The sequence below is a fragment of the Molothrus ater genome, chromosome 4, assembly GCF_012460135.2.
Source record: "Molothrus ater isolate BHLD 08-10-18 breed brown headed cowbird chromosome 4, BPBGC_Mater_1.1, whole genome shotgun sequence".
NCBI lineage: Eukaryota > Metazoa > Chordata > Aves > Passeriformes > Icteridae > Molothrus > Molothrus ater.
The window spans coordinates 5769553-5784610 of record NC_050481.2 but is presented as its reverse complement, the minus strand read 5'-3'; the positions used below and the strand labels follow the sequence as shown (position 1 = coordinate 5784610).

The following is a 15058-nucleotide window of genomic DNA, read 5'->3' as shown; positions in this document are numbered from 1 at the left end:
TTGCAAAGGTTTCTTTGAAAGCCACCTAGTCCAAACCCTCCACAGCAGGGACATCTTCAGCCAGCTCAGATTGCTCAGAGCCCCATCCAGCCTGGCCTGGCATGTTTCCAGGGATGTGGCGTCCTGTGTCCAAGGTCTGTTTCCCTTCTCTCAGGTACAAGAGCTGTACCCAGGCTTTGCCCCCACTGAATTTCTAGCTGAAATGCATGGTTTAAGGTGTTGACTTCTGTAAAGCAGATTCATGGTTTAGGAAATGCTAATAAAAAACCCAAACTGGGCAAAAGCTGTGTAATACTTGGTGGAGGGGAAACCATGTTATCTTTTGAAGACAGATTGCTGATCCTTTTACCTCTGTGTTTTGCATAAGCAGGGTTAGGCAGCTTGAACAAACTGAAGCAAGTCAAACACAAACCTGAGTGTGCTTGCATGAAGTAATAAACTGTACATCATTTGTACCTTAATTGGCTTTTTATCAGCCAAATACTGCTGTTTGTAACATGGCTTTATGTTTTTCCAAGAATGTTCTGTGGCTGTGCACAGCATCTTATTCTTCCAACACGGAGACAAAGGAAATTTCTGCAGCTAATATTGAAAACAAATAAGATTAAACCAAAATAGGATTAAGATACTCAAAACGATTAGGTTTTCCTCCTGCTTCCTCTAAATATTTGCTTTTTATGCTTTTGTCATCCCTGTAGCTCCTGATGGCTGAAGGATGGCATCTGTGCGCAAAATGTGCTCTAATTTACCAGGCAAATTAAAAAAATTGCCCAGTTCACTGGAAATGGAGAATATTTGATTCTTTAGAGCCTGCCCTCTTACACTGCTTTGGCTAAAATTTAAGCTGGGTGTTTTAACTTAAAAAAATTCCTGCAGCCAGTGTATGTATAAAAAACAGCCAAGTGGCTTGATAAATGTGTAGCAGACTGAGGAATCAATACAAACATCAACATTTCACTTTGGAAACTGACTTTTTGTGTTACAAACCTCCATCTCAACACTTCTATCACGCTTTGCAAATAAGTTCTCTGAAATTGAAGAAAAGAAAAAAAATGGTGCTGGGGAAAGGAGGTCAAAGTAGAAGAAGTTTGGAGGCAGCAGGCTTAAGGTTCAGGATAGATAATAGGGAATATTTTATAATGATAATCTTATTTTAATTTATTGCCAATATCTAGTTGGTGGTAAAATATTTGATCATTTGCTGCTGTTACTCTCAAAGTAAACTTAGTTTCAAGGTTCCTGCTCTGTTGCTTTTGAGGAGTTTCTGGCACTACATGATTTCTCCATCTGCTGTCTTCCATGTTTTCCAAGGTTTCCTGCCTTTGAAAATGAGCTGTGGTAAAATGGGGTATGTGCTCTAACAGGTCACACTCTTACACAGTCATAGGAATTGTCTTTTTTTGGCAAGAAATGACAGTTTGTGCAAATGGCTGAGAAGCTTCAATAGTGTCTTCTGCAGTAAAACCAGAATTAATAATATGTAAATTAATGTGGGAAAGGGATTGTAATATACCAATATAATAGTGTTAGAGATGTGTTTCATCTCTTAGTTTTATCACTTAGATCCTTCAATATTGAGGCAAGTGTTATTGAGGCAGAACAGCTTTTTTTCTTCTTTTTTTATTAACTAATGGTCTAATTACTGTAAGTCTTGTCCCTTTGGTGTAGAAGGCTATTTTAGTAAGAAAACAATTAGCAGGTGAAAGAACAATATAGGACAAGGAGAAAGGAACTCTTGACTGAAAGAAACACTGAAACTACAACTTCAATAGTTACTTGTGGTTGAGAATATCTGAGAAATACCTTCGTGGAGAAGAACCTGGTACTTTCATGCTTGAGTTAACTAGACTCTTAAGCTATTTAATAGTTATAATAATAATAATAATAATAGCAACATTATGATCAAGGGTTTGGTTTTTTCTCAAATCATTATGCAAATCCATTATATTAATGTTAATATATTACATTTAAAATTACTTGAATTCATATAGATCAGTCTTGGCATGTGGATTTCTGCTCTTCATCTTTTCACTCTTTCCTTGCAGACCCCCAAGGCTGATGGGTGAAGGTTTTGTTGTAATGCAGTCCAATGATGTTGATATCTATTACTATATGGATGAACCAGGTACAAGCTGTTAAATACAAAGATAGTTTGTTTTTTTTTTTTAAAGGTGGCAAATCTATATGCTAAGAGAGCTAATGCAATGTTTTGGAGCAATAGAAGTATCCTAAATATGCTTTTGTTCTGACTGCCCTTGAAGTATTGCCTGAATCTTGACCAAAGGCAACACGTTGGGTAATGGAGTGTACAGGTGTAGGATAGGTGGCAATTTTGGATCATTTTTGATCATACTTCTTGGCCTTCCACTGGAAGTCTGCCTTGAATTGTGTCTTGATATTTACATACTGTAGTGCTCTCAAATAAAACTGACACGAGGACACTTGAATTGTCTTGTGCTTAAGCAAACATTTCTCTTGCTAATTTGAAGCAGCTTCCTTTAATAGAGTGTTAAATATTTTATGTAATTCAGGCCTTGTACCAGAGGAGACAGAGGAGAGTAATGATGGAGAAGCCAGCAATGAAGACAGCAAATTACAGGACCTGCCACCATGCTGGGGTTTGGACATTGTGTGTGGAAAAGGGACAGACTTCAACTATGGGCCTTGGGCTGATAGGCAGAGGTATGACCATGATTTACAGCTTTCATCTGAATATCCAGTGTTACTGAGAAAGCTTGCTCAAGTTTCCATTGTGTGATTGCTCAGAATTTGTGTGTTTTAGGGTAGACCAAGTCTGAAAGAAGAGTCCTGCCACAGTGGTCTAAGATCAGTGAATTCATTGGTGTTTATCTTGTTGGCCTTCCAAAGTTAGGATTACTCTCATTATTAAATTAATAGATTATATTCCCTTTTTGTAAGCCAAGTACTTTTACTGTTTATTGAGTAAAAGGTTTAACTTGTTAATTGGTCATCTTTAGATTTATCAAGCTCCTGTTAGCTAATATGGGAATAAACTGCACATTGATGAGCAAATTTTAGGGAAGCAGAAATCTGGCTATGAAAATAATGAGGGAGGAATAATTTATCCTTGCTTAGCATAATCAGCTGCTTGATGTTATCTCCAAAGTATTTATTATCTAGCTATTTTAATACAAAATATTAGCCTAGAGTTCTATTGTTCTTCACTTGGCCCTGGATGCTTTGCACATGAGCATTTCTGGTGAGGACAATAGGATTGTTTAGAGAGTGAAGGACTATTAAGCACAAGTGACATAATCAGTGCTTTCCCTCTTTTCCCCTGTTAATTACAGGCTGGTACTTGGCCTTCACTAATTCTCCTGTGAAACTGTTATGATTTCCTGTCTCTCAGGAGTGTGAGGATGGCAGCCCAAAGAGTAGTCATTAGATATGATAGTGCTTTTAAGAGAAAATGTCGCTTTCTAGAGCCTTTTGCTAGAAATATGAGGTCAGTGAATCATTAATGATACTTTTAATACTCCAAAGAAAGCTTGCCCTATAATGGAATGCTTTTTATAATCTTAACTGGCTCAGTAGAAAGCAGTTTAGTGCAGAGTGCATAGAGTTCCTAGACACATACTAGGAACACTTCTGCATCTTGCTGTGGATGGATCCTGGAAGTTTGGGAGCTTTTAAGCTGCTACAACAGCCAGGTGCTGGGTGCAGGAAGAAATTCCACCCCCTTGAGACCTATGTAAGCCCTGCTGTCTGTGCTTCATCACTCTGCCTTTGCTGTCAAGTATTTCATGGCACATTCAGCTAAAAATCTGTAGAAATGTGGCTTCCATTCTGAGGTCTAAAGTTTTGTATTTTCTTCATTTCTGGGCTTACATCAATTATTTATGCACAAACTGAAGAGTAAATAGATGACTTGCTACTATGCTTTTGCAACAGATTTTATAAACCAATTATTAGAAATAAAAAGAAAAACATGGTTTATTTGCCTTCTGAATAATTAACTTACAGACAAAACCTATAAATTTAAACTTGTTGCCATTGACACTTTTGGAGATTGCAATAATGAGTTGGAAGGCTCCTATGATGAAGATATTCAACAAACATTCTTCCTTATCACATCCACTGGTTGTTTAAAGAGTCAGCGAAGAGGAAGATAGTTAAATGAACCAAGTAGATGCACAAATACACATATGTATTTCCTCTGGGAACAAAAAACAACTCTTTTTTTTCCTTTTTCTCCACTAGGGATTGCTTGTGGAAGTTTTTCTTCCCACCAGACTACCAAGTTATGAAAGTCTCAGAAATTGCTCAGCCTGGGAAACCAAGGCAGATCCTTGCTTTTGAGCTGAGAATGAATATCATTGCAGATGCCACCATTGATTTGCTTTTCACCAAGAACAGGGTAAATAGTGAAACTTAATCAAGAAATTAACTTTTTCTGCTGTGGTTGCACTGTGCTTTTTGGTTGTGCACAGTTTTACTTGTCTCAGGTGTATATTGCAGAGCTATGGGTGATTTTTATCTTAGTTTTTTATAATTATGAGCAAACCTTTCAAAGAGAAATGTATTATTAGAGGCATTATTTTAAGTTTCTTTTAAGCTTTAAAGGTACATCTTAAGCCATGCCAGCTCCTGCAGGCATGGGGCTTCATGATCTGGGCATGTCCTGGGCAATCTTAAATTCTAATGAAGCTCACCATGATAGATAAAAAAACCAATTTTTTCTGATACTTCTGAATGACCAGATGACAATGAGGGAACAAAACTTGTATGTGCAGGAGATGGGAATTTTCTTGTTGCTACTCTTCTACGTGGGGTACAGCATCACTTTGTTGTACCCCTGTTTTGTTCTTTTGTGGGGGGACTGAAAGGGTTAGAATTGTAGTGTCAGACCATGTACATTAGTCTGTTCTCCCAGGCCTTGGGTCAGAGGATTTTATGCTGTTTCTCTAACTGGGCTTCAGTTAGCATTTATTGAACCTAAAAAAGGTATTTTATTATCATTAAACCTAAAAAAGATAGGTTATTTTGTACCAATATGTATTGATAATTCATTAGTGGTTTTTCTGAAGGCAACCAAGACTTTAATCACCAGGTGTGGATAATGGCAGCCAGAGGCATAGATAAACCTAGAAATCACATTTGGACTGTTTTGCTTTCTTGCACTGCAGGAAACGAACGCTGTACATGTAAACGTTGGTGCAGGATCCTATTTGGAAATAAATATTCCCATGACAGTGGGTGAAAATGGTGAGTTAAGGCTAAGCCAGATCTGTTTCCCTACTGTTTTTCCTGAACAGTTATCTTAATTCCTGTGTCTGTCAATGTCTTTTAGTGTTTTTCCTTTTTCATCTTGAGATGTGTATTCCTAAGGAAAGGAACAAAAAAACTTGCTTGTACAGTTCACTGCAAGATATTAAGGCAAATATCCCTCAGGGTACTTCTTGGTAGTGGACTGCTGAAATCACTGCTAAAACTTGTTTAAATATTGATCTAACTCTTGTGTCTGAATGATAATTTGATGACTTTTGTTTGCCAGGCTATTCACCTACAATTAAAGGGCAGCTCCTCCACGTGGATGCCACCAGCAGCATGCAGTACAGGACTCTCTTGGAAGCAGAAATGCTGGCTGTAAGTGTGCATTAATAAGTGCAAAGCTTCAGTCTCTAGGGGATTTTTAATAAAGAACATGTTGACTTTTCTGTGGAGCAGTCTTTAGTTTCTTAATGCAGCAAAGTGCCTTTTTAATGTATTTTGCAGGACCTAAATATGTAAGGAATTTATATGTACTGGCACAATTGTGCATGTGTGTAATCTTCAGTGACTTAAAAAGCACTACCTTGGTGTATAAATTACCTATTTACAAATGTTGCCTCATTTACTATGTAGCCATGTGTCCATGCAGGCTTTGCCTTAATTAATGATTATGCTCACTAGTTCTGCTAAAGGATGTGTATGCACAAGTACTTAAAAGCACTCAAGTGTGCTTGAACTACTTGAGACATGTTTAATACTCCATTACTCTTTTGTTTGCCTAATATTTGATTTCTGCAGTATTGTAGTTGTGTAGATTACCCTTCTTATTGGTTTTTAAATTATGTTATTCAAGTGATATTTTTATGAATATGAACAATATATCAGTGGTTGAAAAGGTCTCTTCTGGGGCATTTTCTTTTGGTGTATTGTGAAAAGTGATGATTTTGATGAAAATCTTGCATTTCAAATTGCTTTGTACATCTACAGCAGCAGATGTATGTGAAACTCATCTATACCTTCCCAAATAAATGAATACACTAACACTTGACCTTCAAACACAGAAGGAGGGACAGAGATTAAATTATTAAGGAACTGGAAGTACCTTCTGTTCATCCCAGCAGGAAAACGGTTTTAATTATTCAGCAGGGTACATATGTGAAAACTGCTGAGAGACAGGGTCAGGCTTTGTCATCTTTGCAGGTAATCCTGATGCTTTCATTTCTTGCCCACAGTTCCATATCAATGCCAGCTATCCCCGGATATGGAACATGCCACAGACATGGCAGTGTGAGCTGGAGGTCTATAAAGCAACCTATCATTTCATCTTTGCTCAGAAGAGCTTCTTTACAGGTAACCTCTTTGCTAAATAGGTTACATGTCAAATATTCTCTCTTTGGGATTTGTTTTCAAATTTTGCTGAGTTGTGCAAGGTCAGGTTGTCTAATTTCATGTTTTTAAGGTAACAAATTCTTTCTGAGGACACAGTTCCTGATGCCTGTAGAATGTCCAACTGCATGGTATTCTTATGTTTGAGTAGAAGCACAAATAATTGAATTTTCTAATGTCTGAATAACCTTGATTTGCAGTTATGTGATGGGAAATTTAGTTCTTACTAGAACTCTTATCACAGCTACTGATTTGCTTAATTTGTCACCCATGATGTTGATTTCTCCTGATACCTCTCTTTGCTTGGCTCATTTTCAACTACTTGGGCTTTGGATTGTGTCCCTATGGCTGACACATGATGAGGAGAAGTAATTTGCTCCTCAGGCTTCTGGCTGTGAGGAGGAAGGCAATGCAAGGTGGAACAGCACCACCCAACTGTTGCTGGGAGCTCCAGCTGCAGCAATGGCAAGAATACAGCCCCATCACTGTGGTGTGAATTAGCCCTGCTGGGAGAAAGGTTTAATTAGTGCAGGCTTGGTGCCGTGCTAATAAAGTTATCCCCTGAGTGAGGCCAGAGCCATTGTCTGGGTAGTGCCACAGTGCCCAGGGCTGTGATCAGGGCAAAACTCAGCTTTTCCAACACACAAATCCTAAGGAATCACTCACCTGATGGCCACTAACTCACCTTTTATTGCTTGGTGTGGGTCTAGATCTGATCCAAGACTGGTCCAGTGACAGCGCACCTGACATTTTTTCATTTGTTCCATATATGTGGAACTTCAAAGTCATGTTCCATCAGTTTGAAATGATCTGGGCAGCAAATCAGCACAACTGGATTGACTGTTCCACCAAACAACAGGAGAATGGTGAGATCACTCTTTTTGTATTTGGAATAAGTAGCATATATAACAAAAAATCATCAACAAAATACAGTGTGTACAAATGTATAAAGAGATAAAGAACTAGAATTACACCCAAAACCTGGTGGATGAAAAAAGCACCAAGATATTACAGTTATTTTTATTGTTTTCCTGCAATTGCCTTGTGCTAAGTACAATGTCTTTCTAGGAGGAACAAGATGTAGGTAATAAATACTTTCAGAATAATTCATTACAGTAATTTATGACTCCAAGTACAGTGCAGTTAAATGGTAATATTCTGTTATGAGTTCTTTAATATATTTTAATTATTACTACCTTATGTTTGATATTTTGTCTAAGAACCAAATATGGAGTAATTCTGACAAATTTGTTTGGTTTTCCTTTTCCCTCCCAGTTTATCTAGCAGCTTGTGGAGAAACCCTGAACATTGTTTTTTCTCTGCCTTTCACTGACTTTGTTCCAACCACATGCAATACTAGATTCTCCTTAAGGGTAAGGACATCTTGTAAATGTGAGACTCTTCCCTGAAAGAAAACTAGTCTTTTTCACTTTCAGTTCATAGAATTTTTCTTGAAGCAACCCAGAGGTAAATGGTTTCAGTTTGCTTGTGTGAAGGATTTAATCATAGGCTGTTTTAATTTATATATACATATATGCACAAAAAGGAAATTATTTCTGAAAAATACAAACATGTGTATGCTTCATACATAGATAAATATACATAGTTAGTATGTATATTTACTATATGTAGTTAGATTGTGTGTCTGTGTATGTGTTTTATCACCTGGAATTCTGTTCCCCTTTCTTTATGAAATATGAAAATCTAATGTGTGTTCAAAGATAGAATCAAATACTGTACTGGCTACCCCCAAACCATTTTGAAAAGCCATCTTCCAGATTTTTAAGAGGTTCTGTAGCATAAATAATGATCACAAAGTGTTTTTCACAGATGCAGATAATTCTTTGAATTACTGTATTTTTTGTCTTCCTTAAAATAGAAGCTGTCTACTGCTGCTAAAAATAACGAACTAGTTGATGGTGATGTTGCTAATTTGGTATAATTTCATAGCAAAGAAATCAATGTTTTATGGATTTCATTCTGTTTCAAGTGTGATTTAGTTGAGATGTGGAGTAAACTTGTTTTAGTAATTTAATTTCTGCAGTATTCAATTTCTGCAGTAGAAGAACAGGGATCGCTAAAAGTTGTCCAGTGTTTTATAGATTGCTCTAGTGATGTGAAAGTTATTGGAATTGTAAGCATTCAGAACTGTAGAGCTCTTGAGATTGCACTAAATCTTGCTGGAAAACAGATTTCCTGTCTAATGATGCCTTTATGTAAAATAAAGATGATGGCATACACGAACATGAAGATGGCTTGAGCATTGTGCATAAGGTGAATGTCAATTAACTCTCCTGTTGCTGATGTTTGACTTTTAGGGAGAAGATGTTGATCTTCATTTGTATCTGCCTGATTGCCATCCTAGTAAATATTCCCTTTTTATGCTGGTAAAGGATTGTCAGCCCAATAAAATAAGCCCTGAGTCTTGTATGTCTGCGGAATGTCAAAGTGGTCAGAAAACGGGCAAACCCAAATGGAGGAACATGACTCAAGAAGAGTGAGTTTATTGAGATGTTTATGTATATTGGTATCTTTATGTTGATTCTTCTTACTTATTTATTTTTTTGTGATTCATCAACTTTTGAGGTTGCTTTAAAGATACTGAAAAGAAGTATTGTGCTTGAAATAAAAGGATGCTGTTTCCTTTTGAAAGGGCTGGATGGGTCGAATGCTGGACAGTCCCAAGTGTTGTGTTTACAATTGACTACTCCTGGCACCCAATTTATCCTCAGAAGGCAGATGAGCAGTTAAAGCAATCCTGTAAGTGTCACTACCTTTTCCTTGTTAGCATTGCTTCATTTGGGAAGCTGCTGGGACTTTGGACCACACTGCTTCCATCTGCAGAGATGAACTTGGAACTGAATTGCTGTTTTATGTCTCAGGGGAATGTTTTGATCATTAGAATGCACTGGGATTGATTTAAAACCTGACAGGATTCCATGCTGCTACATTTCAGGATGTGTCCCAGTTCCTTGTGTAAAAAAAGAGGATACTGTCTGCAGTTCACTTCTCCTTGTCCTTAACAAAGTGGATCTCTTAAATGGGTTGTTGCACAAGATAAAATATCACTTGGTATATTAAACATCAGGATATTAAATAGGAAGTACAATATTTTTGGCCATGTCCTTTAGGTTTTCTAAGTGTTTTTGACTTTTGGATGTTGCAATCTCATCTTATTATTCCAACTGTTTAAATTCATTGTATATGAGATGTAATAATAGTGTCTTCCCTTTATGGATATCAAACTGTGATTTCATTGTTCACTGTTCAAGTGAACCATCAGAAATGAGTGTTTGACTGGTCAGTCAGATTCTAATGTTTAAGAATTTATTTTAACTTTACTGTCTAAATATTTCTAGATAACAAATACCCTATAAGTATGTGCTTGCAAAAAATGTTCTAAACACAGAGATTAAAGTGGGTTCATTTAAATGCAGAGGGAGGTATGCAGGAAGTGATGGGGTTACAAAAACTCTTTCAGGCTGAGATTGTAGAAGCAGAACTGATGGAGGAGAGATGTTGAGAGAAAAATGAGGGCTAATTTGCAAGGGTCACATTTGAAAGGTGTTAGAAGGCATGCTGGATGGCATTTTTAGGGTTCCAACAGTTGACATCTAAAAGAACTCTAATTTGTGAGGATGAAGCAGAAAAGGTGAGATGGATTTTGCAGACGCTCATTAAGTGCTCAGCTTGGGTCAAATGTGCATTCCTCACATTCTGAGAACATCTCCTCCTATTTGTAGCAATTGAAAGCTGCATTTGCAGGTTTGTACATAGGCAGGTAATTCATCTGCAGCGTCCTCCAGTGATGAGTTCAGCAGTCCCCCTCACTCCTGCTCTGTGGTGCTGATGGAATCTGCTTGCAGTAGCAACATCTCTATTCTATTTTGAGTCAGTCCATCAGACTCTGAGAACTATGTTGCGTTACAAAAGGTGTGGTTTCCATAAAAAGTGGTCATCTCACTGCGGCATTTGGCTGGTGCATAACTCATAAGGTGGTGCAAGCACCGAGCAGGCGCTGTAGACAATAATGGGGAGTTCAGGCCTTGGAGGTTTCTGCCTGCAGGTGTCTGTAGTTCTGTATGTGCCAGTTCTTCCCGTTAAACTGGCACCTGAAATCTTCCTCCAGCTGGAGCATCAATTTTTGATGGTTTTCCCATGGAGTTCTCTACTCCTCAGCAATCAATTCACATCCCCAAAATACTTGCAGTTACTCATGACATTCTCATTGCCTTTCCTCTCTTAAGACAGTTTTTGGGCTCTTGTTCCTAATTCCAACTAGAATTCCAACTAGAAAGAAGGGGTAGGAAATAGGATTTGAGTTTCCAAGCTGTTTTGTGACTAGAGTAATTGAGTTGTTGGAGGCAAAATTTTGGCCTACAGAGCTACTAGTTGAGAACAGATTTTTAGTACAACTTTGCACTTTGCATGTTTATTCTCTGTTGTTTATCCTGCAGTAGCTGTGTGGTTGTGGGAAATCTGCTCTGCTGAAATGAAAGCATGTCTCTGTTTAACTTCAAAAGCAAGCTAAATACACTGAATACTTTTTTTTCAGAACTTGAGGGATTGTTTTTCTCTTGCATAATTAACATTGACTAAAATATCCTCTATTTTCTTGTCTTCCCATAGTTACTAGAGATGAAAAACTAGATCTGTAACGTAGACATGCTAATGTAATTATATGATTTAGGTGCTAAGAGTTGTGTATTTAATCCAATTCCTGTTGGCTGAACTTTGTCTAACAGAAGCCTAAGTTGTAATCAAAATCTGTTTTCTATTCTTCTTTTGCTTCCAAGTGTCAGAAATGGAAGAAACCATGTTGTCTGTGCTGAGGCCATCCCAGAAAACCAGCGACAGCGTGATTTCATCTCCCACAGCTTCCAGCCGCCTTCCCCTCGACCCCTCGGAGCTGCCCCCGGATAAGCTCCACGTGGAGCTGGAACTCTCCCCAGATTCCCAGATAACCCTGTATGGACCCTTGCTCAAAGCCTTTCTCTCCATAAAGGTAGGCAGAGGAGCCCAACTTGCAAAATGTATGGGTGGCCACTTGTAGGAAGAGGAAATAATGACTTTTAAAATGGGAAATTCAAATTTGGAAGGATATGTGAATTTGGATGCAAACTTTTGGTAGGCTCTAGTTTAGAATTGCTCTGGTGATCTGGTATAGCTGGGATGAATTTTACTGTCACAGGCTTGTGAGAAGACTTCTTACAAACATATATATACACACACACAGACACCCATATCAGCGTAATTTTGTCCTTCAAGAAGTACTGCATGTTCTGAACATGTGCAAAAAATTTCTTCTTTCAATTTTCCACTAGTAAAATAAAACACTATTCCATGGTTATGACTAGAGCTTATCTAAACTCCAGTTTTTATGCAGAGTTATACCAGAAGCCATGTTTTTGGTGCATTTTTAAGTTCTGCAGTGTGTTGTTTTTCTTAGCTAGACTCCATGACATTTCTGGAGTTAGGATCGTGGAAGGGACTGGGGAATAAGCTTAATTTAAAAAGCTTCTTCAGTAAATATTTGAGAAGGATTATGCATCCTTTTCTTGACATTAATCTATTATGCTTTAGAATGTGTGTTTGGTTTTTTTTTTTGCTGTCTTCTCTTCCATGACTGATTTTTTTTTAGAGTGTCTAAGTTTTAATTCCTTCCCATCTCCCTCACCCTCCCTTGTGGTGACAAAAGCCAAGGCAGTTGAATGTGTCGATTCTGTTTAACTAACAGCAAAATGCTTGGGGTTTGGTTGATTTTTGTGGTTGGTTTTTTTGTGTGTGTCTGTGGTTTTGGGGTTTCTTTTTTTGGTGGGTTTTTGCTGGTTTGTTTTTCTCTGAACATTGGTTTCAACCTGTGCAGATCTAGGCTAAGGTAATGCTTCTGGAGGCTGGAGCAGAGGTTGAGGAATTTCGAGACAGGTCATCAATATAAGGACTCACTGGAACAGTAATTGTCATTAATTTCTATAAAATATAGCATATAAGCAAGGAATAGCAGAAAATACTCTTTTGTAGAGTATAGGACTTGCAAATATGCTCATTATTTTTTCATGTTGTCGATAAAATAAATAGGATTAAAATTAGGCCAGTACTGCATCTTGAAGACTTGATTTCTCCTGGTACAGAGCAAAGGAAGCCATGCTTGAATTGTTTATTGAACCCTCTTTTTGAAGCCTATAAATTCATGGGGGATTCTGGCTTTTCAAGCAAAGCAGCACCATTTCAGTGCTTTTTGCCTCTGGAGATAAATGCAAACAGGGCTACATTAGATCCCCGATTCTGTAGTGATTTCATTTTTAGGTGCAGATTTCTCACGTGAAATTTAGCTTTTCTAGTCTAATTCTCAAGAGAAATTTTTGATTAATAGCTTGTTTATGAAACTGTGCATTTATTGCTGTTTTTAGCATTTTTGTGACTCTGTTTAGAACTTTTAGTCCAGCTGTGCTGGGATCATATTTTGAAAGATTTCTAGGAGGGTTTTTTTTAAATGTTTGTTTTCCTGACTTGTGGTTGTTTTTGGTTTGTTTTCATTGATCTTTTTTTAATACATGGCGTAGAGATCCCTGCACACACATTGTCCATGCAGCTTTGTTAAGCCTTCCAATCTTGGGAGGTAGTTTTTTGGTGTAGCACACCCTGCTAAGGCTTTACTGTCTGGAAATGAATGATTCACAGCAGGAGTTGTCAGGAGTGAGTTACTGGAGCACCTACCACCCTCTGCTGGATCTGCCTTATTAAAAATCACTGCAAGAAAATTCTTGAGAGTTTAGCTTTTCTTTTAAGGGAGATGATGTGATAGATTGCCAGAAACCTGATGGATTCTCTGTTTCCCAGTAGAATTTGGCAGTGTTACTTTGGCCTTAGATAATTGAAGAGGATTTGCTTAGACACAAGGTGGCTTTTAGACCCAAGCAAGAAATGTTTATGACCTAATATTTTAGAAGCATGGTTAAGACTTTTAAGCCTGCTGAGAAAAGGGTTCAGAAAGTTGGAGGAGAGTGACTTCCTGCAGGATGTGTTTTGTGTTCTTACTCTGTTATCTATCTTTAAAAGCACAAAATCTATTTAAAAGTGTCAGTTATAATATTTCAGTTCCTTGTGTTGCATGTTATCTCAAATAGCACTACTGTGAGAACCACTGAGCTGCCATCATTTTCTGCAGAGCACAATGCCTAAATTTGCACATTTAAGCTATCCAGCTTTCATAAAATAAAAGTGTGTGTTCCTTTAGCTGTAGGTTATACCTATGCCACTTATTTTAGGGAGGATTAAAACCATAAGATTTGGTTTGTATTTCAATTCATTGCCTTCATGTTTTTCATTTGTTTTCCATGTGATCATAACAATTCTTTTTCCTAGGAAAATTATTTTGGGGAAGATGACATGTACACTGACTTTGAAGAGGTCATTTCAAGCCCTGTTTTGTCCCTGTCAACATCCTCAAGCTCTGGCTGGACAGCTGTAGGAGTGGAAAATGACAGAAAAGAAAATGAAATTTCAGTCAAGCCCGTTCACCCTCTTACTTTACGCCCATGGGATATCACTGTGCTTGTTAATTTGTACAAAGTGCATGGGAGATTGCCAGTGGTAAGTACTTTATAATGATAAAAGAATTTGCTTCATGTAATTTACTTTTTTTAGTTTCATAGTCTGGAACCACATTTAGTTGCTGTGGTGCTTACCAAAATGTAAGCATACGTACCAAAGTGTGTAGATACTCTCGGCTGCAACTGTGGCTATCTAAACAACTTTGAGACAGGATTTATTTTGCTTATCTGGGAGGCAGAACTGGATAATTTTCTAATATGTTTGTTATTCCCAGAACTTGATTTGCATGCTATTTTTGATTGACCATTACAACTTCTCTACTGATTAGCCAATTTGTCTTATAATGGTGCAGTCTGCTCTATGCTCCTGACTTCTGAGGGAACCCCAGAATAAAAAATCCAGATATAACATTGGGTTCCCCCAAATCTTTTTGAATTACTGTTTATGCAATTTTCAAAAGGTTTTTGAAGTTGCACAGGATTCTTCTTGAGTATCCACTGAGAGGAAAACCAGCATACTCATACTTGCTACTCCCGGGTTTGCAGCTGATAGTCAAGTTTCAACCATGTTATGTACTTTCAGGTTCTGAAACAGATGTGTTTATCTTTTATTTCAGCATTGCAGTCCAGATGGTCCAGACTGCCCTACAGCTTTCTTGGAGAGGCTGTGCTTCGAGATGAAGAAAGGGTTTAGAGAAACAATGCTTCAGCTTGTATTGTCTCCAGTGAATCTGTTTCTGAATGACAATTATCAGGTAGTCAGTCAGTGTTTGTATGGCTGTATTGTGGAAGTTGTGTTGATGTTAAATTTGATTTATTTTTTGGTAGGAATTTTCTTGTTGTGCAAAGGTTTTATTAAGGCTTGTGAGCCGTAAGAAAAATCTGAT

The 15058-nt window shown here is 37.7% G+C and overlaps 1 protein-coding gene across 1 annotated transcript in view; it reads left to right on the top strand.

The window, feature by feature from the left end:
• Positions 1-15058, top strand: part of BLTP1 (bridge-like lipid transfer protein family member 1) — an 87769-nt gene that overhangs the window by 18244 nt on the left and 54467 nt on the right. Inside the window, 13 exon segments of the mRNA XM_036381680.2 lie at positions 2046-2125; positions 2532-2682; positions 4222-4378; positions 5148-5226; positions 5516-5607; positions 6465-6582; positions 7329-7484; positions 7894-7991; positions 8937-9115; positions 9272-9378; positions 11415-11623; positions 13984-14211; positions 14789-14926. Coding sequence (XP_036237573.1) covers positions 2046-2125; positions 2532-2682; positions 4222-4378; positions 5148-5226; positions 5516-5607; positions 6465-6582; positions 7329-7484; positions 7894-7991; positions 8937-9115; positions 9272-9378; positions 11415-11623; positions 13984-14211; positions 14789-14926 — 1792 coding nt within the window.